General features: G+C 43.4%; 1 protein-coding gene across 1 annotated transcript in view; it reads right to left on the bottom strand.

Annotated features, from left to right (window-relative positions):
- Positions 1–27,952, bottom strand: part of LOC146348532 (complement decay-accelerating factor-like) — a 79,146-nt gene that overhangs the window by 13,125 nt on the left and 38,069 nt on the right. Inside the window, exons 11-13 of the mRNA XM_084851673.1 lie at positions 19,913–20,003; positions 18,775–18,860; positions 17,149–17,346 (exon numbers count right to left, since the gene is read on the bottom strand). Coding sequence (XP_084707799.1) covers positions 17,149–17,346; positions 18,775–18,860; positions 19,913–20,003 — 375 coding nt within the window. The remainder of the gene's footprint in view (positions 1–17,148; positions 17,347–18,774; positions 18,861–19,912; positions 20,004–27,952) is intronic.

The raw sequence follows: 27,952 nt of genomic DNA, 5'->3' as shown, positions 1-27,952 counted from the left end.
ATGCTGGCAGGAGGAATCTCTGCCAGCTGCTGTGCCTGTGAGGGATGAGCTGGCTCCTCTCCGACGGATTGCTGATCCTCCTCAGAATCAGAACTGCTCTGGGGATCTATCGGCTCAGTTTCCACCCTGACAGTATCCCTAGATATGTCGTTACTTTATTGAAATAATCACTTGATGAATCAAATAGCTGAACATCTTTTGAGTGATGAATTGCTTTAGCAGTTATAGATAAACTGAACTGTTACCTTTGATTCTCTTCCCCAGCAATCCCTTGTTTTCCCCAGTCTAAGATTAGCAATAGAAGCTATTCTGGCCACGATGGAGATGAATGCGTATATGGCTCTGCAGTAACATACAAGTGTGATGCTGGTTTCTCCCTCATTGGAAATGCAAGTATTGCATGTACGATTGCGGAAAATGGTGTGGATGGAAAGTGGAGTGGACCTGCACCTGAATGTAAAGGTGATGGAAGTTTATGCTCAGTATCTTACCTTTAATATGTTAAATTGCTTTTGTTGTGCACATCTAATGGAAAATAAAATTCTCCATGGATTCAATGGAACTGCCAGTGATTCAGTAGTGACAGAATAGGGGACAGGACAGGAACCTTTTTCAGACTGAAGGCCAAATTCCAATCTTGGGGGCCACATTCCATCTGTGGGTGTGTCCAAAAGTATAGTGGATGGGCAAAACATGGTTACTACCCATTTTAACCTAGTCAGAAGCAGGACAAGGATTCTGCATGTCTACTTGGGAATAAGCAGGACTGAATAATTCAGCAACAACCCAAATACCAAGTCTTTGAATGGCTACTCACAAGTAAGGAGGATAAGCCTCTGCATGTTCACTCACAGGTAAGCGGAACTGAATTGCTCAGCAGCACTTTCAAACAGCATCCCAAGTACCAAGTACTAAGCCTCTTGCAAGTCTACTAAAAAATAAGCATGAGTAACATGGTAAACATGCAAGTAAACAGGGCACATGTATACTCACAACTAAGGAGGGCAAGGCTTTGAATGTCAACTGAGTAAGGAGCCCAAGCCTCAGAAAGAAGCTGGACAAGCCTCAGAGGCAAGCAAGACTGAATCACTCAGCAACTTCCTCCCCGGCCCCACTCCTTCTCCCCTGCAGGGAAAAGCTGTTTTGCACCTGAACAGAGATACGAGTTGTTCCCTGCGGGAAGAGGGGGCGGGGCGTGGTGAAGAGGGGGACTGGCAGGCCAGGGGTTCCCCATCCCTGGGGTAGTGGAATAGCAGTGCTAGGGGTCACTGTCTCCTAAATGTGCTGCTTCTCTGGACTGAGTCATTTTAGGAGGGGCTTTTGGCCCTCATCCAGCTGAAGTCAGTCAATGCTAAGTCCCATTGAAAGAAAGGGTATTTGGGGGGCTGCGCTGGGTAGGACGGGCTGGCAAAAATCCGGTGCCTTGCCTTGCACAAATGGAAGTACTTTCTGCTAGCATAAAGACACTGCTGCATGCAAATGCAAAGATGAGAGAAAGAAAAGGAGCAATAGCAGCTGCTAGTGACAATGACAGTGAGAAGGTACACTCACTGAGGGATGAGGCCCATTGACCAAGAGTCCTCAAAAAACTGGAGCGGCACTGGCCATAGATATGTGACACCTTTCTGCTGGGAATGGGACGGAATTAACTTTGTCCCTTTCCAAAAAAAGATGCAATACCCTTGAGTTGTGGAAGCGCCAGCACTTTCACCTGCACAAATTGAGCATTTGGACACAGGAGCTTCTGTGGGATTTTGATTCCAGAGCAGAGTCATCAGAACATAAGAAAAGCCATGCTGGATCAGGCCATCTAGTCCAGCATTCTGTTCACACAGTGGCCAGCCAGCTGCCCATGGAAAACCCACAAGCAGGACGTCAGTGCAACAGCACCCTCCCGCCCACGTTCCCCAGCAACTGGTGTACATAGGCATACTGTCTGTAATACTGGAGGTAGCATATAGCCATCAGGACTAGTAGCCTTAACAGCCTTCCTCTATTCTGAGAGGAATCTATTGGAAGGACATTTTTTCTATAATTAAGCTATATGTCCTTCAAACCTGTTTCTGTTCTGCTTTTATAATTCTCATCCATTTTGTCTGCATTACTTCTAATATCCTGCAGTTGCCAATGGTCAATAGATTCTTTCTGGTTCTATAGTTTCCACAACTGGATTTTCCTGTCCAACAAGCAACAGCATTGGCCATTTCTTCAACGTGAACATTGCTAACAGTTATTTCAAAAAGTCAGTAATGTGTTATGGAATGGGATATACGTGTGCTCTGCTTTTCTTCTTCTTGTCAGGAAAAACCAAACAAAAGGAAGTAATTGTTGAAATTAATTTCTGTGAAATGTATAGATACAAATTTAAAATCTGTGACTTTTTTCACAGGAAAACTGACCCTCATCCTGGCTCTTCTGGTTCTCATTGTGTAGTCATGGTTAAAGATCTACCACTGGAAGAAAAATGTATCTGTTCACACCCTGATCTGATTGCACTGAACTTCTGCAAAATTGTTGTTGTTCAGTCGTTCAGTCGTGTCCGACTCTTCGTGACCCCATGGACCATAGCACGCCAGGCCTTCCTGTCCTGCGCTCTCTCCCGGAGCATGCTCAAGTTCATATTCATTGCATCCGTGATGCTATCTAGCCATCTCATCCTCTGCCGTCCCCTTCTCCTTTTGCCTTCAGTCTTTCCCAGCATCAGGGTCTTTTCCAGGGAGTTTTCTCTTCGCATTAGGTGGCCAAAATATTGGAGCTTCAGCTTCATTATCTGTCCTTCCAATGAGCACTCAGGGTTGATTTCCTTTAGGATGGACTGATTTGACCTCCTTGCAGTCCAGGGGACTCGTAAGAGTCTTCTCCAGCACCACAGTTCGAAAGCATCAATTCTTCGGCGCTCAGCCTTCCTTATAGTCCAGCTCTCACAGCCATACATTACTACTGGGAAAACCATAGCTTTAATTAGATGGACCTTTGTCAGCAAGGTGATGTCTCTGCTTCTTACTATGCTGTCTAGGTTGGCCATAGCTTTCCTCCCAAGGAGCAAGCGTCTTTTAATTTCATGGCTACAGTCACCATCTGCGGTGATCTTGGAGCCCAAGAAAGTAAAATCTGTCACTACTTCCATTTCTTCCCCTTCTATATGCCAGGAAGTGATGGGGCCAGATGCCATGACCTTAGTTTTTTTTAATGTTGAGTTTCAAACCAGCTTTTGCACTCTCCTCTTTCACCCTCAACAAGAGGCTCTTTAGATCCTCTTCACTTTCTGCCATTAGGGTGGTATCGTCTGCATATCGGAGGTTGTTGATAATTCTCCCAGCAATCTTAATTCCGACCTCTGATTCATCCAACCCGGCATTTCTCATGATGTACTCTGCATATAAGTTAAATAAGCAGGGTGACAATATGCAGCCTTGTCGTACTCCTTTCCCAATTTTGAACCAATCGGTTGTTCCATGTCTGGTTCTTACTGTTGCTTCTTGACCCTTGTACAGGTTTCTCAGGAGACAGGTAAGGTGGTCTGGTACTCCCATCACTTTCAGAATTTGCCACAGTTTGTTGTGATCCACACAATCAAAGGCTTTAGCGTAGCCAATGAAGCAGAAATAGACGTTTTTCTGGAATTCTCTTGCTTTCTCCATGATCCAGCGAATGTTGGCGATTTGATCTCTAGTTCCTCTGCCTCTTCTAAACCCAGCTTGTACTTCCGGTAGTTCTCGGTTCGCATACTGCTGAAGCCTAGCTTGTAGGATTTTGAGCATCACCTTGCTGGCATGTGAAATGAGCGCAATTGTGCGGTAGTTTGAACACTCTTTGGCATTGCCCTTCTTTGGAATTGGAATGTAAACTGACCTTTTCCAGTCTTGTGGCCACTGTTGAGTGTTCCAGATTTGTTGGCATATTGAATGCAGCACTTTAACAGCATCATCTTTTAGGATTTTAAATAGCTCAGCTGGAATACTGTCATCTCCGCTAGCTTTGTTGTTACTAATGCTTCCTAAGGCCCACTTGACTTCACTCTCTAGGATGTCCGGCTCAAGTTCAGTGACCGCACTATCATGGCTATCAGGGACATTCAGATCTTTCCTGTATAGTTCTTCTGTGTATTCTTGCCACCTCTTCTTAATCTCCTCTGCTTCTGTTAGGTCCCTGCCTTCTTTGTCCTTTATCATGCCCGTCTTTGCACAAAACGTTCCCTTGAGATCTCCAATTTTCTTGAAGAGATCTCTAGTCTTTCCCATTCTGTTGTTTTCCTCGATTTCTTTGCATTGTTCATTTAAGAAGGCCTTCTTGTCTCTCCTTGCAATTCTCTGGAACTCTGCATTCAGTTGGGTATATCTTCCCCTTTCTCCCTTGCTTTTCGCTTCCCTTCTTTCGTGAGCTACTTGTAAAGCCTCATCAGACAGCCACTTGGCTTTCTTGCATTTCTTTTTCTTTGGGATGGATTTCGTTGCTGCCTCCTGAACAATGTTACGGACCTCCGTCCATAGTTCCTCAGGCACTCTGTCTATCAGGTCTAATCCCTGAAATCTATTCCTCACCTCCACTGTATATTCATCAGGGATATGATTTAGGTCATACCTGAACGGTTTAGTGGTTTTCCCGACGTTCTTCAATTTAAGCCGAAATTTTGCAAGAAGCAGCTCATGATCTGAGCCACAGTCAGCTCCAGGTCTTGTTTTTACTGACTGTATGGAGCTTCTCCATCTTTGGTTGCAAAGGACATAATCAATCTGATTTCGATATTGACCATCTGGTGACGTCCATGTGTAGAGTCGCCTCTTGTGCTGTTGGAAAAGAGTGTTTGCTATGATCAGCATGTTCTCTTGGCAAAACTCTATTAGCTTTTGTCCTGCTTCATTTTGTACACCAAGGCCATGCCTGCCTGTTATCCCGGTAATTTCTTGACTTCCTACTTTAGCATTCCAATCCCCTATGATGAAGAGGACATCTTTTTTTGGTGTTAGTTCTAGAAGGTGTTGTAGGTCTTCATAGAACCGATCAACCTCAGCTTCTTCGGCCTCAGTGGTTGGGGCATAGACTTGAATTACTGTGATGTTGAATGGTTTGCCTTGGATTTGTACTGAGATCATTCTATCATTTTTAAGATTGTACCCCAGTACTGCTTTTCCCACCCTTTTGTTGACTATGAGTGCTACTCCATTTCTTCTAAGGGATTCTTGCCCACAATAGTAGATATGATGGTCACCTGAATTAAATTCGCCCATGCCTGTCCATTTTAGTTCGCTGATTCCCAAGATGTCGATGTTCAATCTTGCCATCTCATGTTTGACCACCTCCAGCTTACCTTGATTCATTGATCTGACATTCCAGGTTCCTAAACAATATTGTTCTTTACAGCATCGGATTTTCTTTTCACCACCAGACACATCCACAGCTGAGTGTCCTTTCGGGTTTGGCCCAGCCGCTTCACTCTTTCTGGCGCTACTTGGAAATACCCTCTGCTCTTCCCCAGTAGCATATTGGACACCTTCCGACCTGAGGGGCTCATCTTCCGGCGTCATCTCTTTTAGCCTTGTGATACGTTCCATGGGGTTTTCTTGGCAAGAATACTGGAGTGGGTTGCCATTTCCTTCTCCAGTGGACCACATTTTGTCAGAACTCTCTGCCATGACCTGTCCGTCTTGGGTGGCCCTGCACGGCATAGTTTATGGCTTCACTGAGTTACGCAAGCCCCTTCGCCACAACAAGGCAGTGATCCATGAAGGATCTGCAAAATACAAAGCTTCAAAATGAATAAACCAGTGTTAAAACTAGTCTTAAAAATCAATGTTAAAATTAATAGTGCACAGTTATCATAAAAAAGGATGCAGTATTAATTGTCTTAGCATCCTGTTAAGCTACAGAATGACTACACTATGTGGCCAATCCAAGCTATAGAATAACCTCACTATGTGGCCAATCACTATATTGGCCAATCCAAATTTATGTCCTGATCATTTACATTAAATGGTTCATTTGGCCCATAAAGTAATGGTCATAAGAATCTTGCTAACATCTTAATAGTTTATTGTAATGAGTAATAATTATGGTTGTTGTATTTAAATTGTCTGTTCAGTGAACCACTTTAAGCACAATGTACTTTTGGAAAATGTGGTATACAAATAAATATGGCTCTGTTTGCAACTGTCACAAATCAGAGAGATCCTTAAAATTTTATTCCTGTTACCATTTCTCAGTGTTCAACAAACAGTAACCAAACTACCCAAGCAATTCAGGAACGGATACATTCCATCCAAATTGGCTAGCAGCACAGCAAGTCTCAGACTAGGGACTCCGGTGGAAGGGCCCACCTGCCTTCCTCCCTGGCAACTTCATGCAGAGGTAACTGCTAGTCTCACCTCTACTGTGCCACTGCTGCAGATAGCCGGGTTTTGATACTGCCCAGCGAAGAGGGATGAGGTGACAAAAGGAGCAGGCAGGGTTCTATCCATTTTACATTTATTTATTTATCCTATAAAATAGGTATGCATTAGTTTGCTATGTAGTTGTCCTGTTAACATTTGAATGTGATGCTGTATTTGTATATGTAACCCATATTTGATGATGGTTGTCATGGTGCACAATAAAAAATAAAAATAAGAAAAGCATTTTTCTACTGCTTTTTCACCCTGATGAGGGTCCCAAATATGGTTAACAAAACAAAACCAAACACCAAACTGAGTTCTATGTCTCCCCCACCCCATAATGCATATATGATGTTCTAACCCCTAATCTCTCTCTCTCTCTCTCTCTCTCGCACTGGCTAGTTTATAGATAACATTTATTTGTGTCTGTTTCAGAGTTCAGCAAAGGTACCATTCTAGACCAGCATTTCTTTCCGTTTGCCATCTGGCCTAGTTCCCTTCTTCTAAACTACCCTCTTGTGAGGAACAGCTATGTACGGCAACAGAGTTCTGATGTGAGATAAGCAAAGAGTTCGTCACTAATCGGAATGAACACCCTGCTGCTGTCACAAGACTCCAGGCATGTTTGAGTCTAGGGTGGAGCTTGTATGGCCATGATAAATCAACTTATCGAACATCTCATACTTGATCCAGAACTACAGTACACACACTCATTCATAGTAATTTACAACGAAAGTGTAAGATTTGCAGTAAATTGCCCACTGTGATGGTTTTTGAAATGGCAAGTGTAAATGCCTCAGATGAACAGAGATTTTGTACACTGATAAGTCAGAAAGGTGTTTGGGCTTATTCTATCACAGGGCATCAGTTTAAATTTCAGTGGGAGGGCTGCAAATTTCAAAAGGGTGAAATTCTCAAGGACAAAGCTAAGGATTTTTAAGTAGCACTTCAGCTACTGGGTGGTATCGAAATGTAATTAATACATTAATAAAAACAATAAGTAGCAAATGTAGTCCAGAATAAATGTGTCTTCAACATTTTTTAAGCCAACAGTCATGAGCCATATGCATCTCTCCAGGGAGGGAGTTCCAAAGATGTGAGGCCACCGCTGACAAAGCCCTATTCTTCATACCTGCCAGTCTAATGGCTCATACTGATCGGCCTGAGAGTAGGGCTCCGATGCTGATCTTAACGCTTGGCCAGGGTTTTACAGGTCTAGTGCACTGTGCCTCTCTAAGCTTTCTGTTTTGAGAATATGTCCAAACAAGAAACAATCTATTTTTAATGAAGAGAATCAATGGACTGACCTCAGAGTATCGCCTGCATTCAGGTATATTCTCACAGCTGGTTAAGTGATTGGCTGAAAACAAGATATTGATCAACTAAAAAGCATATATTCACTTGACAGCACTACTGGCTTAAAAAAAGTGCTTCCCTAATACTCTTAAGGTTGCAATCCTATGGAAGTTTAGACAGAAAAAGGTCCTCTAACTCCCAGCATGCCCCAGCCAGAATGGCTGGCTGGGGCATGCTGGGAGTTAGAGGATCTTTTTCTGTCTAAACATGCATAAGATTGCATCCTAAGGCTTCAATCCTATACACACTTATCTGAGAGTAAGTCCCATTAAATGCCACTCTTGCCTACCTTAGGCCATCTAACAGAGGAGGAGAGAGAAAAGAGCAGGAGACTACTAGAACAAGCAGCCAGATATAGTAAGAATAAGACCAAAGGCTAAGTATAAAAGTAAGAGAAGCAGGGGGAGAAAAGGGGGTACAGGAGGAGGGTACAGCAAACGGGAAGGGCAGCACCAGAGGAAGGGAAGAGTAGGTATAATTTTTAAAAAGTAATTAAATACATGTCTAGATTCTTGAGGAGTTGTTGGTTTAATACAAGTATAAGCAAACAAATAACAGAAAAGAGATGGCTCAATAAACCGCTCACCACTTTTGCCTACCTTAGGCCATCTAACAGACGATAAGAGAGAAAAGAACAGGAGGCTACTAGAACAAGCAGCCAGATACACTAAGAAATAAGTCGAAAGGCTGAGTATAAAAGGAGGAAGAGAAGTGGGGGGAGAAAAGGGGGCACAGGAGAGAAGCAAAAGGGAAGGGCAGCGACAGAAGAAACCATGACTGCTTTAAAAGGAAGACAAAACAATGCTATATAAATGCGAAGTTGTCAAGAATTTCTTCCAGTGTAGATTCTTATATCTTTGTTGGGGGGAGGCAGGAGGGGGGCTTAAATTCTAGACCTTGTGGTTCCAATCTCATGAACATCAGTGACACGTCCCATGAAAGTAAAGAGGATTTAAATTGGTCACAGTGGAACCATCTCACCAATTTCAGTGGGACTGAAGTGTGATTTACAGCTTGATACGAAACGTATTTACTCTAGAGTCCCACTGAATATTTCTCCTTCTCAGTTCTATTTTGTGATTTGGAATTGTTTAGAATGAGAGTTACAGAAAGGACAATGCGTAGATTCTCTCTCTCTCTCTCTCTCTCTCTCACACACACACACACTCACACAGCTTAATTAGAGTAAAAGTATAGAAGTGCAACACAATATACAGTAATTCTGTCAAACATGAACTGTCTTCCTGCACAATCCTTTCAAGTACAGGGGTGGGTCACTGACAGGGTGTGCCTGTCTCTAGCAAAATTCTGATAATTGTTTGCAAGACCTTTTGCCCATTACTATGTAATATAAGCAAGCTGAGTCACTGCATGAGAACATCATCCTGTTTCCTCGCCCACCCTGCTGTTTGCAGCCTCTGCTGTATTATCCACATAGCTCTATCATTCAGGAAGTAATCCTAAACACTGATTTATTCTGTAGAAATATGCAAGGTATGAGGTGTACCTGCTGACTGAACCTGTTTTCACCTCTGCCCCTTGCCATTTCACTGTCTCAACACCACCACCAGTCCATACCATGGCAAGAGAGGGACATTTGGATCATAGCCCCAAACAGCCAGAAGGTGACCCATTTCAGTTTTACTACAGAGCCATGGTGCTTATGGATTTGGTACAGCCCACATGAACAGTCCCACAGAAGTCCTTCACTATTGTTACACATTAACCCCCAGTAAAGCATTTCAGACAGCTCTGCAAAACCAAAAGGCTTTATCAGGTTAGAGACCCCTGGAAGGTGGATGTGGAAACAATTCTCTTCAAACCACAGCTTCTCCCCCAAAGACCAAGCACAGGAATGTATGCATACTACCACAGAGATCATATCTAACACTTATAAAGTGCCTAACATTTTCTAAGGAGATTAGATAGATATTAAAAGATAAAACAGCCTCTGCCCACCATTTACAGACACAATGCAAAAGTAAAAAGGGAAGAGGAGGGAAGAGGAAAGAAAGCATAATAGCAACTACGCCTTCACTGGCAAATGGATGGGGCCAGGTTGGTCTCCCCTTGCCGTGGCAAGAATCAGGTACCAACTCAGTTTTGGTTTTTTTCCTTTCAAAAATCATTGAGGGGTGTGTATCTGTGTGACTTTCCCTGATGCTGTGAATCCTCAGCCTGTCATCTGTGTACTTGCACTCAGGCTGTTGAACTCTCATGGAAATAAATCATCATTCCCGCTATTTCCAATGTTCAGGCTTTCCGTGCACAAGACAGAGGTATTAGCAGACTTTGGCGAATGCCAAGATTTACAGAAGTATTAAAAAAAAAACTTTAGGAAATTCTCATTAATTTCAGTGAGTGTTAAGCATGACTACCTTTTCCTGGATAGTGATTGTGAAATAGTGGAAAAGACCTCTGGAGATTCTCAGAATGCCATTTGCCAGTGCTGATGGTTTGAATACTCTGATTTTTAGAACCAATGACGCTAAAACCAGAATACATCATCTTTAAAGATGACTTTCAGTGTAAGCACTCATTCACATAAGCTGTGATCACTAGGGCTGTGCAGGGACCCCCAATTAGACTCTGAAACGGCTTTGCGGCTTCCAAGGCAGGCCTGATTTGGCTTGGGCAGATTCGGGAGGCCCCTGACCTCATTGAGCCCCAAACCGGGATTCAGATGTTGAACCCCGCTTCAGGTCCCCCCGACGCCCCCATTCAAACCCTCTTACCTTGCTGCCACCTCCTCTGCTGCCGTCCTTGCCGCCTCCTCCGCCGCTGTTGCTGCAACCCTCGCCGCCGCCAGCTGCTGAGGCCTGGACGCACACGGCAACTCTTACTGCAGGGAGTTGCCATTTTTAAAATGGCAACCTCCTGGAACTTCCTGGAGGTTGCCATTTTAAAAATGGCGACTCCTTGCTGTAAGAGTTGCCGCGTGCGTCCAGGCCTCAGCAGTCGGTGGCAGAGAAAGTGAGGACAGAGGTGGCGAAGGCAGCAAGGAGAAGGCGGCCGTGGCAGCAGCTCAGCTAAGGACCTGGAGGCGCCGGGGGCAGGCGAAGCTCCGAAGCGCACCAAGTGCTTCAGAGAGCCCACGGCCCGCTCCGGGTCACTTCGTGCCCCCTCTACTTCGCGTTGGAAGTAGACCACAAAGTGACCCGAAGCAGCCCACCTCAACTCGGGATTCGGGCCTTGGGCTGAAGCGGTGCACAGCCCTACTCGTCACCCCAAATAAAAAAGAGAAGGACACATTAGAACAAATACTGCTACTGCTCCCTAACACTTTTCCAGGAGATATCTTTCCACAGGTGTCTGTGCAATGGCCTCCGCACTGAGATTATACAATTTATGTGACCTCTCCTTAGCAGTGTCCTTGGACCTCTACTAGTCGGTTTGCTCTCATCTCTTCTTCTAATAGCAAACTCAGAGGGTTGAGTGCCATTAGGATTGTAGCCTGAAAGGGGCCCCTGAAGATCAAGAGGCAGGAAAAACAGAACTCTCAACATGGGGTGGAGGAAAGGGAAATGCCCTGTTTGGAAGGCATAACTGGCAGGAATTCTCAGCAGCAGCACTCCTCTTAGGAAGGAACATATGCAGATTACATACAGAACACGATGTTGCAGTGCAGTTCCAATACTCAAGGCTACTCCTGCATGACCATGTAGCCTTTCCGTAGCCACCCTCTTCCCAATACTCTAATACAGGGTGCTGAAACTCTTTCAGCCCAAGGGCCAAATCCCACTGTGGAGAAGTTCTCAGGGCTGCATTTCAGTAGTCGGCAGGGCAAAAGAGGCAGGGCCAAAATGCCAAAATTCACAGCATATTGCAGATTAGATCTCTTACTGTCGGTAACTAAGCCTTAGGAGAGGCATTTCAAGCTTTTAGAATGGTTTCAGGAAACCATGAAAAAGCTGGAAAACCACCAAATGATGAGCATTTGGGGAAAAGCGGCATGGACAGTTGGACAACCCAGGAGGGACCAACTGGGAGCCCAGGAGGGATGGATTAGGCCTTCAGGCCTGACGTTCCCGACCCATCTTAATGTAATTAACCCTCTCTGCCAAGTCATTTGTGCGAGTCCTGACTGAGACAGTTTCTCCAGCTCTTGTTTTATCTTAGAGCTTCCCCAAGCTCAGCCTTGGTTCCCGCTCATTACAGTGCATCCTTCTCCCAGGTGACTCATGCATGTGATTTAATCTACAACCTCACACAATTCCACAGTAGTTAGAATTCACACTTCACCCATAAAGGTGTGTGCATGTAAATTCACTCTGAACTGCACTGATGGTGAGTGGAGAAGTTTAGAATATTAAACAATTTCATTACATAATCCCATGACCAGGATCTAAAGACCCATACAATTAGTTCCACCTGCCCAAGGGAGTTTTAGACTTGTGTTTCTCAGACTGCTCCCTAGGTCACACATTTTTCAAAAGTAAAGGAATGATCATACACAGTTTGCAGTTTGGCACAGTGGTCTGCTGCTCAAAAGAAAATAGATCTTCCACAGTGCTCTGCTTTCCAAAGAATACTCCACAAGTAAATCCAAGCCAGCAGGCATACTTTCTGTATCCCAGCCTATGTTATTTGGAGTGGAAGGAAGGAAAGGCAGGATGCTGAATTATAGCATGAAGATGTATCTATGGAACACCACTGTGTATATTTTAAAGCAAAATACTGACAGATCTAGAAAGATCCATTGCTGGACAGCCATAACCAGGAGCCAATACCTTGGAATCATTTTTTCGAAAGCCAGCAAATGGGATAAACACATAAAAGGGACAGTGGAGAAAGCCAAGATTTCAAGCCGGGTGATCCTAAGGTTTTCAGCTGGGAGCGGGGGGCACTTAATTTCCCCACTTTGGGAACTTTATCGTTGTAAACTACTGCCATAAATGCTATGTAAATACAAACTTGGCTGAGCTGGAGTCAGTTCAACGTAGTTTTTTAACAAGAGCTTTAAATGTAGCAAGAAGCATGCCACAATAAGGACTGAAATATGGTTTTTTTTTACACATTACAGTCCTGGTAATGAAGGCAGCGGCTCACCTCTGGCTCAGATTGATTTTTCCAGCTAACCTCACCATTGCTTCAGTCTGCTTTTGAAGAGATGAATTACGTGGCCAGGTCATGGCCAGGTATAATGAGAGAGTATGTGACCCAGATTGGTTTTTCGTATGGATTGCTTTTATCAAAGAGTTATGTTAGGCCAAATTGCTCAGAAAGCAGAGGATAGCGGATACACTGTGGCAAGCAGACACAGCCAAGGTGGCTAATTGTAGATCAAATGAATTATATGCTGGGTTGCCAGCTATATTTAATCAGGCGGCGCAATATCTGGCATATCCAAGTCCCTATACATTACAGGTTCTTATGACTAAAAGTTGATTGCACTGCATTCCCTTGAGGGAAGTAAGAGGGTAGATCAATGTGCCCAGGTCATGTTCGCTATGTCCGTTCAGTTGCAAGACAATAGAAGATCCAATTCACTTTCTGGTAGAGTGTGCTAAATACGATGACTTGAGAATTAAATATATTTTCCCATTCTTGAAGAAGAGGTTGGAAACATCAAAGGAAAAGGTGCTTATATTATTAAAAAGACTGGATTATTATGCTGCTTTTAGAATGGTGAAAAATATATTAATTCTGCTTTGAAAGTGAGACACGGGGCTTTGGATTTTAGTTTAATGTAAGACAAGCCAAGATGGTTTGACCTTAAGTTTTAAATGTTAAATTTTAAGGGCTGTTGTTTTCCTGAATGTCACTAGTGGTTGCATTTTAGTCATATATGTTTTAGCTTTATGGACTGGTTCACTGTTTTGCAAATGACTGGTTGTCAATGCAGTAAAATTGAACTGAAAATCTTAAATTTGTAAATGAGCAACCACTACCCAAGCTTTGGCAAAAATAAAATGTAATTAACAATGCCTGCCTCTGACCAAGGTCAAAATGGACACACGAGAACAAATTCCATTTCTTATGGCTTAAAATAAAGAACTGAATTCATAAAAAAGAGAGATATGGCCAGTTTGCATGACACAACATTCCATCAAGAGTTGATTTACCCACAAGGAGCTGTGGTGCATGCCAGCTGCCATTATGAACATGCAAGTCCTGGCCAGGGGTTGCTGTGCTTGTCATGTCATCTGAGCCGAGGTGGGTGGGGGGTGTTATTTGAGGGCTAAACAACCTCTGCATAACTCTAAAACAGACCATGGGTTCTGCAAGGGTTGTTTAACCTGCAAATAACCTCAGCCGCTCAGGTTCAGATGACATAAGCCACGGCAACCCCCAAACAGGGCTTGCATATTCATAATACCAGCACTGTGAGGGTTAATCAACTGATGGTGGGCTGTCGTGTTGTCCGAACCAGGTCATAATCTCAACAATTTTATGCCTTCAAGCTCACTAGAGCTCATTACAGTCTAAAAAAGAACTTGGACTGGGTTACATCTGACCAAGCAATCAGCAAGTATCTTGAGCAACAGACAAACTGGAGGCTTAAGGACGAAGTGTTCTCTTTACAAATGTATGCCTAATGGCCCATCAAAAGAAACGCTCCTGCTTTTCCCCTCATGCTTTTCCAGAAGTGATCTTCTCACAGCTCTCTGTACAACAGTCTCCCTCTTTGCATTATGTTGTTGTTGTTCAGTTGTTCAGTCGTTCAGTCGTGTCCGACTCTTCGTGACCCCATGGACCATAGCACGCCAGGCCTTCCTGTCCTCCGCTCTCTCCCGGAGTGTGCTCAAGTCCATATTCATTGCGTTGGTGATGCTATCTAGCCATCTCATAATCTGCCGTCCCCTTCTCCTTTTGCCTTCAATCTTTCCCAGCATCAGGGTCTTTTCCAGTAACTTTTCTCTTCACATTAGGTGGCCAAAATATTTGAGCTTCAGCTTCAGTTCTGTCCTTCCAATGAGCACTCAGGGTTGATTTCATTTAGGATGGACTGATTGGACCTCCCTGCAGTCCAGGGGACTTGTAAGAGTCTTCTCCAGCACCACAGTTCGAAAGCATCGATTCTTCGGCGCTCAGCCTTCCTTATAGTCAAGCTCACAGCCATACGTTACTACTGGGAAAACCATAGCTTTGATTATGCGGACGTTTGTTGGCAAGGTGATGTCTCTGCTTCTTACTATGCTATAGGTGTGCCATAGCTTTCCTCCCAAGGAGCAAGCGTCTTTTAATTTCATGGCTACAGTCACCGTCTGTGGTGATCTTGGAGCCCAAGAAAGTAAAATCTGTCACTGCTTCCGTTTCTTCCCCTTCTATATGCCAGGAAGTGATGGAGCCAGATGCCATGATCTTAGTTTTTTTAATGTTGAGTTTCAAACCAGCTTTTGCACTCTCCACTTTCACCCTCAACAAGAGGCTCTTTAGATCCTCTTCGCTTTCTGCCATTAGGGTGGTATCGTCTGCGTATCGGAGGTTGTTGATAATTCTCCCGGCAAACTTAATTCCGACCTGTGATTCATCCAACCCGGCGTTTCTCATGATGTACTCTGCATATAAATTAAATAAGCAGGGCGACAATATACAGCCTTGTCGCACTCCTTTCCCAATTTTGAACCAATTGGTTGTTCCATATCCGGTTCTTACTGTTGCTTCTTGGCCCTCGTACAGGTTTCTCAGGAGACAGGTAAGGTGGTCAGGTACCCCCATCTCTTTCAGAATTTGCCAGAGTTTGTTGTGATCCACACAATCAAAGGCTTCAGCGTAGTCAATTAAGCAGAAATAGAGGTTTTTCTGGAATTCTCTTGCTTTCTCCATGATCCAGCGAAAGTTGGCGATTTGATCTCTAGTTCCTCTGCCTCTTCGAAACCCCGCTTGGAATTCCGGTAGTTCTCGGTTCACATACTGCTGAAGCCTAGCTTGTAAGATTTTGAGCATAACCTTGCTGGCGTGTGAAATGAGCGCAATTGTACTGTAGTTTGAACACTGTTTGGCATTGCCCTTCTTTGGAATTGGAATGTAAACTGACCTTTTCCAGTCTTGTGGCCATTGCTGATTGTTCCAAATTTGTTGGCATATTGAGTGCAGCACTTTAACAGCATCATCTTTTAGGATCTTAAATAGCTCGGCTGGAATACTGTCATCTCCGCTAGCTTTGTTGTTAGTAATGCTTCCTAAGGCCCACTTGACTTCACTCTCTAGGATGTCCGGCTCAAGTTCAGTGACCGCACTATCATGGCTATCAGGGACATTCAGATCTTTCCTGTATAGTTCTTCTGTGTATTCTTTCCACCTCATCTTAATCTCATCTGCTTCTGTTAGGTCCCTGCCTTCTTTGTCCTTTATCATGCCCATCTTTGCACAAAATGTTCCCTTGAGATCTCCGATTTTCTTGAAAAGATCTCTAGTCTTTCCCATTCTATTGTTTTCCTTGATTTCTTTGCACTGTTCATTTAAGAAGGCCTTCTTGTCTCTCCTTGCTATTCTCTGGAACTCTGCATTCAGTTGGATATATCTTCCCCTTTCTCCTTTGCTTTTCACTTCCCGTCTTTCCTCAGCTACTTGTAAAGCCTCATCAGACAGCCACTTTGCTTTCTTGCATTTCTTTTTCTTTGGGATGGATGTCGTTGCTGCCTCCTGAACAATGTTACAGACCTCCGTCCACAGTTCCTCAGGCACTCTGTCTATCAGGTCTAATCCCTGAAATCTATTCCTCACCTCCACTGTATAAGGGATATGATTTAGGTCATACCTGAATGGTTTAGTGGTTTTCCCTACGTTCTTCAGTTTAAGCTGAAATTAAGCTTTGCATTATATTCTTTTGTAATAAAGGTCCTATAGGGCTATTGCTGGATCCCTATGAGTCAGGTAAGAGGCATCTGGTTAAGTTGTTTCACAGAAGTACCTAATGAGTATTGCCATAAAAAAGCTTTCATATTGTATATATGCAACCCAGTCATCAGTGAGGTTGCTTATCAGCATGTAGTACGAAACCAGTACAGGGTACATTGAGATTATTTTGTATTTTAATGATTACTTCAGCCCAAAGTAGGATTTCCTTTATATTGCTCCTGCACATGCATCCCTCAGGAGGGGGCAAACCAAGAAGATAAAGAAAAATCAGGTCTATGCAAGCTAATTTCTACTTAGTGTGTCGCCTTCCTGTATTACAGAAAGGGAAACACCTCCATTGTATTTATCATGTCTACTCCACTGAGCATAAAAGCCCCAATCCAGCTAAAGGTAGAGAGTTCTACCCTTCAAATTAGCCTAAAAAACATTTACTACTTCACTAATCCCACTGAATTGCTTGCAATCCAATTGAAATCCATGGAGGCTGCAGTGCAGGACAGTGCTTAGTGGATTACACAGTTCAGTGATTCTAGCAATTCTAGCAATTGTCCAGCAGTTATGCACAACGAAATAAATTTAACATATTGCAGGTAAGATAGTGAGCATGAACTTCCATCACCTTTACATTCGGGTGCAGGTCCACTCCACGTTCCGTCCACACCATTTTCCTCAGCTGTACATGCAATACTTGCATTTCCAATAAGGGAGAAACCAGCGTCACACGTGTATGTTACTGCATTGCCATATACATACTCATCTCCATCACTGCCAGTATGTCTTCCATTGGTAGTTCCAGGTGGTGGAAAACAAGGGATTGCTGGGGAAGGGTATCAAGATTAACAGTTCAGTTTAAGTACAATTGCTAAAGCAGTTCATCACTGAAAAGATGTTCAGCTATTTCATTCATCAAGTGACTATTTCAATCCAGTAAATACACAACTAGGGATACCTCCTGCCAGCAGCCAGAGGTAGAGAACTCACTTCCTTAGTCCCAGACACATTGTTCATACCATTAAAGGCAGTTGTCTGGGGCCTCTTCTGGGGCGCGGTTCTGCTACAGAGCTCATATCATCAAGAAGGTCACTCCTCTGTGATCCCTTCCAAGTAAAACAATGACAGTAGGCTGGAAAAATCTATCCTTCCCCCTGCCACTGGTTCCTGAAGCATGGTGCACGTTATCCAAACTTTGGTAGGATACAACAGGAGACACAAACAGAGGAGACCCCAAAGAAGAAACTAAAAGATGCACCATCAGGCTGCAAAGAGTAACAGTGAAAGGTCCATTGCAGATGTGCCATAGGCTGATATGTTAATACCTCAGTTTAACAATTTCAGACCCAGAGGCTAAGAAAAAATATTTCCCTCCAAGAAAAGGCAGGTAAGTCCATGTGAGTAGTTCTATATTCGTATTTGCAAGTATACTTTGCACAGAATTTACTCACACTCTAGTTTCCGACGCTGAAGGTCTCTTCACCCATGAAGGTGCATGCATGCATGCATGATCCCTCGGAGACAGCCCAATCAAAAGGGAGCGTTTTGAAACAGAATCCGTCATACTAAACATGTGCAAGGTCACAGATACTAGATATGCTATCCAGAGTATGGTGGAGAAGGTCAATACATAGCTCAGTGGTAGAGCACATGCATTTAGGTTCAACCCTTCACATCTACCAGTCAAAAGTATCTCAGCTAACAAGACTGGGAAAGACTGAAATGTTCAAGAGCTGTGTCAACCCAGAGTAGACAATGCTGTACTACAACAAGCTATAGCGTAGTTCAGTATAAGCCAGGTTCATGTGGTTTTGATAGATAGCATCTCAGCAATTTCTGTGTGTGTGTGTGTGCGCGCGCGCGCACACACACACACACACACACACTATACAGAGTAACATTTTCAGCTGTCACAACTATGTGGGGGAAAACAAACAAGCTAAAGTGGGCACTCTGCAGTGCTATGGGCACCATTGTTTAAAATTCGGTGAGTGGCAGGGGCCACATATAGCCCACAAGTTGCCCACTCTTGCACTATATTCTAGAAAAAAATGCACAAGAATTAAATACTAGAACGGGGTGGACAACTCCATGTACAGGCAACAACCGTTATGACAGATGGTTCAATTATGACATTGAACTAGACCAAAAACCACACTGGGCTTTGTACATTGGTTGGGGACAGTTGTGGGTGTAGTTACAATGAAATGCACTGACAGAAATGTTACAAGATTAAAGAATAATATCTTCTTACTTTGGCAATATGGAGGCTCTCTATCCCAATCCACATTCTTCTCGCTCACCACACAACGAACAGACTTTGTACCTATTAGTCGGTACCTAAAGAGAAAGTGAGGTCTCACATTTTACTACATGGGATGTAATGGGTGCGCAAACAGAGGATATTTCTTAGCCAGTAAGTTTATACTATTTAGATTTTTTTATAGCCCATCCTCCACTGTTACCACTTTCAGGACCACTTATAGAAATATGAACTAATAAAACCAACAGTTCAAAATCAGCTAATACAACACAGGAGTAAGATTCAAATCAGTTCAAGCAATATTTAAAGAGGACTGGAGAAAGAGGTGTTTGCCTGGTGTGAAAAAGAAGTAGTGATTGCCAAGAGACACTCTCTGTGGAGGGAATTCCACAGGTAAGGACCACAAACAGGGCCAATTGACACCAACCACCCCAGAAAGAATTCTGATGAGTTCTGTCTTGATACTGTCTGATTGTAATCTTATTAGGGAGCAATCCTGTGGGGACAGGCATCCACTTCCGAACTCAGAAGCCTATCGAATGCGCTGTGGGAGGAGTGCGGAGGGGATCCTCTCCTCCGTGCGCCAGTAGCCCTGCATTAGCAGCTAGACAGCGGATTTCAGCTATCTAGCTGTGGGACGTCGGAGTGCGGGGTGGGGAGGCTGGATGATGCATAGGAAGTGTCGTACTGGCACTGCCACACTCCCCACCCCCTGGAACACCTCCTTTTGCCCAGCTTCACACTGCTCTTATGAGCACGGAGCCTGTGGACGATCCACACTGCCTACAAGGCAGTGGGGAGTGGGTGGGGAGGCAGTTCTTTGGGAACCAACCTCAGACCACGGGCTTCGAGGTCAGTTCCCAGAAATCGACCAATCCTATGGCCATCTACCTGCTGACTAGTGGCCATAGGATTGTGCCCTTGATGTTGTTTGATTTACTTGAAACTTTCCTTGGAAGGATTTGTATCCTTAAAAGTGAAATATAAATAATTATAATACATGGTTAATGGCTCAGACTTTTAACATTAACTCTCAGTACATTAAGGATACATTAAGAATACATGTCTATCAAGTCCTTCCAGGATTTTTTCAAAGATGAGCTATTACGACAAGTGGTGTATAACTTACCCCCGTTCACAGGTAAAGATTATTTCAGCACCAAGCTGGAGGTCATCTGTGGGTGTTATTCTGCCATTCTCTATATTTAGAGGACGGCATTACCTCCCTAAAAGAAAGATCAGAACAGGTATTACCACACACTGTCATGATTCTTAAAACAAAATGAACATGCATACAGACACCTAGAAAATGTCTTTCAGGTCAGATGAGTGACTCGACAGTTCTAACGTAATTAGCCTGCAAGTGATTCAAGTATGACATATCTGAGGAAGTGATAAACCCAATGTCAAAGGAAGGTATGCAATGCTGTGGTAGATAAATCACCCTTGGTGGAATGCAGCTGCTCTTATGCCTCACTTCATCCTCCAGGGAGTAGGAGAAGGACCTCTAACACACTGCCGATTGGAATGGTAGATTTATCAGAAATTTCCTCCCTCAGTTGTTCCAAGGAACGTAGGGTAGTATACATCTCCCCACACATTTCTTCTTTTAATTTTTTTTTTAAAATCCCTTAAGAACTACTTAAAAAAAAGTGAACAGATAGTCCATGGCCAGAGGGGTAATTAGATGGACAATATGGAGACTGGAGGTCAGATTCAAAGGTGAACGAGCAACAGAGCTGTGCTAAGTGAGAACCAGGTGCCAGAAGAGGTGTTGCTAAGGCAGCTTGATCAGAATGGAGCCGTTTTAATACTAGGAGCCAGAAGTTCCTACTGCACTACAAAATTTACTTGACTACCAATTCTTATTAACTGAGTAGTCTTATTTATTTGTTAGATTTGTATACCTCCTAACTGGAAAATGCCCTCTGCATGGTTTATAATCATAAAACTAACCCAAAAAATAACCGAACAAAAACACAATAAAAGTATCAAAACAATACAATATTAACCATTAAAAATTAAAAATATTAAAAACGTTAAGGAGCTAGGAGTAAGACCACTAATCAGAGCAACGGATTAAAGATTAAATGCCTGCTTGAAGAGGAAGACCTTAACTGGCCATCCATATATATACAATGTCTTATAAATTTGAATAGAATTAGTCACATGAATAAAGCCAGCTAGCTTTTACAAAATAACATGTTCCTTTTTTTAAAAAAAATGTATTTGTTACATTTATATCGCACCATTTAGACCATTTGCTATATCCCTTGACCTATTCATCTTTGGCTGGGACACAGCCAAAGACTGTTGCACATGGGATGCTGCGCTTCCAGCAGATTTGGGTTGCGGGGGACAGGGGGACGGGTTTGGGAAGTCCTGAGCTAATCAGAAAGAAAGAAACTATAATAAAGAGGTGGTGCACAGAGGTAGCTTGCTATCCTGATCAAAGTAAGACTTAGGCGCTGCTGTCCTGAATTAGCTACAAAGCAGCAGCAAAGCATAGGGTTGCTACATTGTTGTTGTTGTTGTTGTTGTTGTTCAGTCGTTCAGTCGTGTCTGACTCTTCGTGACCCCATGGACCATAGCACGCCAGGCCTTCCTGTCCTGCGCTCTCTCCCGGAGCGTGCTCAAGTTCATATTCATTGCATCCGTGATGCTATCTAGCCATCTCATCCTCTGCCGTCCCCTTCTCCTTTTGCCTTCCGTCTTTCCCAGCATCGGGGTCTTTTCCAGGGAGTTTTCTCTTCGCATTAGGTGGCCAAAATATTGGAGCTTCAGCTTCATTATCTGTCCTTCCAATGAGCACTCAGGGTTGATTTCCTTTAGGATGGACTGATTTGACCTCCTTGCAGTCCAGGGGACTCGTAAGAGTCTTCTCCAGCACCACAGTTCGAAAGCATCGATTCTTCGGCGCTCAGCCTTCCTTATAGTCCAGCTCTCACAGCCATACATTACTACTGGGAAAACCATAGCTTTGATTAGACGGACCTTTGTCGGCAAGGTGATGTCTCTGCTTCTTACTATGCTGTCTAGGTTTGCCATAGCTTTCCTCCCAAGGAGCAAGCGTCTTTTAATTTCATGGCTACAGTCACCGTCTGCGGTGATCTTGGAGCCCAAGAAAGTAAAATCTGTCACTGCTTCCATTTCTTCCCCTTCTATATGCCAGGAAGTGATGGGGCCAGATGACATGATCTTAGTTTTTTTAATGTTGAGTTTCAAACCAGCTTTTGCACTCTCCTCTTTCACCCTCAACAAGAGGCTCTTGAGATCCTCTTCGCTTTCTGCCATTAGGGTGGTATCGTCTGCATATCGGAGGTTGTTGATAATTCTCCCGGCAATCTTAATTCCGACCTCTGATTCATCCAACCCGGCATTTCTCATGATGTACTCTGCATATAAGTTAAATAAGCAGGGTGACAATATGCAGCCTTGTCGTACTCCTTTCCTTGCACAAAACGTTCCCTTGAGATCTCCAATTTTCTTGAAGAGATCTCTAGTCTTTCCCATTCTGTTGTTTTCCTCGATTTCTTTGCATTGTTCATTTAAGAAGGCCTTCTTGTCTCTCCTTGCTATTCTCTGGAACTCTGCATTCAGTTGGGTATATCTTCCCCTTTCTCCCTTGCTTTTCGCTTCCCTTCTTTCGTGAGCTACTTGTAAAGCCTCATCAGACAGCCACTTGGCTTTCTTGCATTTCTTTTTCTTTGGGACGGATTTCGTTGCTGCCTCCTGAACAATGTTACGGACCTCCGTCCATAGTTCCTCAGGCACTCTGTCTATCAGGTCTAATCCCTGAAATCTATTCCTCACCTCCACTGTATATTCATCAGGGATATGATTTAGGTCATACCTGAAAGGTTTAGTGGTTTTCCCTACGTTCTTCAATTTAAGCCGAAATTTTGCAAGAAGCAGCTCATGATCTGAGCCACAGTCAGCTCCAGGTCTTGTTTTTACTGACTGTATGGAGCTTCTCCATCTTTGGCTGCAAAGGACATAATCAATCTGATTTCGATATTGACCATCTGGTGACGTCCATGTGTAGAGTCGCCTCTTGTGCTGTTGGAAAAGAGTGTTTGCTATGATCAGCATGTTCTCTTGGCAAAACTCTATTAGCTTTTGTCCTGCTTCATTTTGTACACCAAGGCCATGCCTGCCTGTTATCCCAGTAATTTCTTGACTTCCTACTTTAGCATTCCAATCCCCTATGATGAAGAGGACATCTTTTTTTGGTGTTAGTTCTAGAAGGTGTTGTAGGTCTTCATAGAACCGATCAACCTCAGCTTCTTCAGCCTCAGTGGTTGGGGCATAGACTTGAATTACTGTGATGTTGAATGGTTTGCCTTGGATTCGTACTGAGATCATTCTATCATTTTTAAGATTGTACCCCAGTACTGCTTTTCCCACCCTTTTGTTGACTATGAGTGCTACTCCATTTCTTCTAAGGGATTCTTGCCCACAATAGTAGATATGATGGTCACCTGAATTAAATTCGCCCATGCCTGTCCATTTGAGTTCGCTGATTCCCAAGATGTCGATGTTCAATCTTGCCATCTCATGTTTGACCACCTCCAGCTTACCTTGATTCATTGATCTGACATTCCAGGTTCCTAAACAATATTGTTCTTTACAGCATCGGATTTTCTTTTCACCGCCAGACACATCCACAGCTGAGTGTCCTTTCGGGTTTGGCCCAGCCGCTTCACTCTTTCTGGCGCTACTTGGAAATACCCTCTGCTCTTCCCCAGTAGCATATTGGACACCTTCCGACCTGAGGGGCTCATCTTCCGGCGTCATATCTTTTAGCCTTGTGATATGTTCCATGGGGTTTTCTTGGCAAGAATACTGGAGTGGGTTGCCATTTCCTTCTCCAGTGGACCACATTTTGTCAGAACTCTCTGCCATGACCTGTCCGTCTTGGGTGGCCCTGCACGGCATAGCTTATGGCTTCACTGAGTTACGCAAGCCCCTTCGCCACAACAAGGCAGTGTACGTAATTTTAAATGGGGATGTAATTTGCCCAGAAGATTGGAGGCAGCTTCCTGTAGAGATTTTGCAAAAAGCTCTGTCACTTACATATGACCCACAACCAAGAACCCCCTACCCCGCTGTCCTCTCCCCATGGCCACAAATAAATTGAAGCTAGTATAGATAAAATGCCCTATGGATTACAATAAAGTATTTTAAAGTAATTGATTGCAGGCAACTCCAGTATAACTATAATGTTTTGATAGAGGGGGTTAATTGACAAAGCACATGACACGTTTAAAATCAGGAGGGCTATGTGTGTAAAAGCGAGTTACATGGTAGAAACCATGCTATTAGAAACCTATCCCACATATAATCAGGCTCAGTGTTAAACCTTAAAGGTTTCACAGCATCTTTGTAAAAAGAAATTAAATTCCTCTCTCGGGGGAGGGGTCAAAAGTAAAAGAGTACATGGGGGGGGAATTGTAAGACCAAAAGCATTTAGTTGCTAACTTCTTAGCCACAAGTAGGGATGTCGGAGACTTTCTCCACGAATCTCTGGGAGGCCGAATGCCAACGCATTCGGCCCCCCGAAATTGGTGGGGAAATTCTCCGCCACCCCCCCGCCCCACCCGGGATGGGACTTACCTCTGTCGAATGTCCCTCTCGGCGGCGGGTCCCGGCAGCGTTTCGGCGGCGTTTCGGTGGCATGGGGGTGGCAGCCAGTCTTCTGACCAGCTGCCGCCGCCACCATTTCCCAGTGAAGTAAAAAACAAAACAAAACAAAACATGATAGGCTACATAACGATTTACGTAGCCTATCACGGCTAGATTTTCAAAGTCAGCCATGATAGGCTACGTAAATCTTTACGCAGCCTATCACGGCTGACTTGGGGGGGGGGAAAGCGCATACGCAAATGGCGGCGTCCATGGGCGCCGCCATTTGCGTTCCTTATTTGGGCACGGGTAGTCTACATAAAGATTTACGTAGACTACGGCGAAAATAAGGGCAACGCAAATAGCGTTGCCCTTATTTTCGCCGTAGTCTACGTAAATCTTTATGTAGACTACCCGTGCCCAAATAAGGAACGCAAATGGCGGCGCCCATGGGCGCCGCCATTTGCGTACACGCGTTCCCCCCCCCAAAGCTACCCAGATCTCTCAATAGTTGAAAATTCTGAGATTGCGGGGAAGGATTAAAAATCTATAGCCCTGTCAAAAAGCTGAATAACTGGAGGTTGAATCAAGGCAAAATTAATTTAAGAAAGCTTCTGCAAATACTTAGGATTCTACAAAGGTCCAACCACCACCTCCTCCTCAAATCCTCCAGCTAAAAACCTTTAAAACTAAGAATTTCTCTCATACTTTTAGCAAAATCCAAAATCTCCTCAAAAGAGAAAAAGCTTACTTGCCTTTTAGCAGAACAGCAAGAATGTCAGGAACACATTTTGGTGAAACATTTCTGTGGAAAAAACAACAGCATATTAAAAAAACCCAATATACTAGAGGTTTGAAATTTTACAACTCCCCCCCCCCCCTTGGTCTGTTGGCTAGATGCTAAAAGCATGGCCATGCCCAGGTCTTTCTATTAGATTTTGTGTGTTTTTTGTAAAAGGAGAGAAAGAGAAGTATGCTCAGATTTTAGGAGAAAACTGTGACCTCTTTTCTAGGGGAAAAAGGAAGCAGCTGGTTTTGCACTTTTCTTTTATACTTTCAAATCCTGTTGGTGAGGTCTGGGGCTGCAATTGGATACAGCCAGGGATTCACTCACAGGGAAATGATGCAAGAGCTTAATTACCACCACACCTTCCTCTTCTTCCTCCTTGGCCATTTCCAAGCACATGGTTTTCAGGGCCCCCAAAGTAGCTTTACACATACTCTCAGTTCTATATTCTTTGTGTTTTACAAAATAAATGAAGTGTTTTGCTGTACAGGTTTGCTTTAAAGGACATCTTTTGCTTCAGACCTGAAATGCTACTAGCCCTTGCAATCATTGTTCTGCACTTTTTTACAAAATGCTTACTTTTTCCCCTTGGAAAATAAAATCTTCTACACTTTAAATAATATAACTTTGATTATCTATGTTGTTAAGATCATCCAAAATGTTAAGAACACTATTTTAAGTACCACCAGAAACTACAGGTGTACTTTTACAAAATTCTTGTTAAGGGCTACAACAGTATATTTCCCCTACGTATAAATGTACTGGGGGGGTGGGGACTGCAAGCACTTTCTACATATATCTTTAATGGTTACTTCACTTAAAGGCTGTTACTGTGAAATTTTCTGCCTCTCAGGAATCAGAGAGCCAATGTGGTGTAGTGGCTAGTCTTGGACTGGGAGTCTGGAGGTCCAGGTTCTAGTCCCCACTCAGCCTTGAAGCTCACTGGGTGACTTTGGGCCAGTCACAGACTCTCAGTCCAACCTACTTTACAGGGTTGTTGCTGTGAGGATAAAATGAAGGAGGATTATGTACGCTGCCTTGAGTTTCTTGGAAGAAAAAAGGCAGGATATAAATGTAATAAATACATAATAAATAAATAATTAGGGAATCCACACTCTCCAATAATAGGAGTTTGGATTAATATGTTTACCAAGCTGCTAACAAATAGTTTACAAAGAAAAACAGACAAAGGATTTTTACAAAATCTTAGTGGTGTTTAAAAACATGTCTACCTTGAGGGGCTGGTGTAACCCTCACAACATTTATTTTGGATTTTTACAAAATTTATAATTTTGCCCTTCTTACAGAGTTTTTGTAAAAGGTTCCTTTGGTTCAGAACTGAAATATTGTAACCTTTGTTTTTCTGCTTTTTACAAAATACTTACTTCTTTTCTCAGTGGGGAAAATAAAAGTCTGCTACACTTTGAATAATATAACCCTGATGATCTGCGGGGCTACTTCTAGAACAGAAAAGAGAAAAACAGAAGGTGCCCCATTTTAAGTACCAATGGAGATTGCAGGCCTACTTTACAAGGCTGCTGTTAACAGCTACAACTAGCGGTACAATTTCCCCCTACATATAAATAGATGGGCTGCAAGCAATCTAATTTTTTATTAAAATTTCACTTTTGTTTCCTATGTACATAACAGCTATTGCAAAATCCTCTGACTCTCAGGAATTAGGGAATCCCACACCCTCCAAGAATAGATGTTTGGATTACTCAGGGCGCAATCCTAAATAGGTAGGCGGCCGCCTCCGACCTCAGAAGCAATTGCCTATTCAAAGCAAGGCAGGAGAGGCATGGCGGGATTGTTCCTTCTGCGCCTCTCCTGCCTTGCTCTTTTTTTGCTAGACAGCCATTTTTGGCTGTCTAGTGGCAGGTGGGCGGCCAGGAGAGGAAGCTGCGGTCCGGCAAATAGGATGTGTAGTACACACAGCTCCGCTCTTCCTGCCCTGGAACACCCCCCAGCCCGCCCCTTTTCAGTTGCTCTGTGCTTGTCTAGTGGCCATAGGATTGCTCTTTCTGTTTACCAAACTGCTAACAGCTAGTTTGCAAGGAAAAGCAGGCAAAGTGCATTTAAAATGAGAATTTATTTCCATTTTAAACTATAGTCTCCTGATCCCAACTTTTGCTAAACAGAACCTCTTGATTCTGCCCACCCCCCGGATTTTTAAGTTATTTTATTTTACAAAATCTTAGCAGTGTTTAAAGCATGTCTACCTTGAGGGGCTGTTGTAACCCCTGTGACTTTTATTTTTATGGATTTTACAAAATGCTTAATTTTGCCTTCCTTACAGAGTTGTTGTAAAATGATCCGTTTGCTGCAGATCTGAAATGTTGCAACTTTTGTTTTTCTGCTTTTTATAAAATGATTACTTTTCCCCAACAGGAAAATAAAAGTCTGCTACACTTTGAATAATATAACCCTGATGATCTGTGGGGTGGCTCCTACATCTCAAAATGGGGATTAATGATACAAAGTCACTTTACAGGAGTAAGCATACTTTTTTGGGAAACCCTAACATTTTAAATGTGATTAGGGTGAAGGACCAGATTGCAGGTAAGCTTGTAGTAAGTTTTAAATCTAAAAATGAGTGCTCTGCAGAAAAAAAGGGTGGGGTGCTGCTAAGCAAGACTAACACAAAACTCTCTAACAAAAGTGGGGGGTAGTGGTTGGCTCCTGACAGTTTTGTGTAGCTCCTTGCTTGATCAGTGTCTTCCACATCTCAAAAGTCACTTTACAGGGGTGAGCATA

Source organism: Heloderma suspectum, chromosome 4 (genome assembly GCF_057233095.1).
Source record: "Heloderma suspectum isolate Gila_16-S chromosome 4, 16-S_ref, whole genome shotgun sequence".
NCBI classification, from domain to species: Eukaryota; Metazoa; Chordata; class Lepidosauria; order Squamata; family Helodermatidae; genus Heloderma; species Heloderma suspectum.
This window is presented reverse-complemented; position numbering and strand designations above follow the sequence as displayed.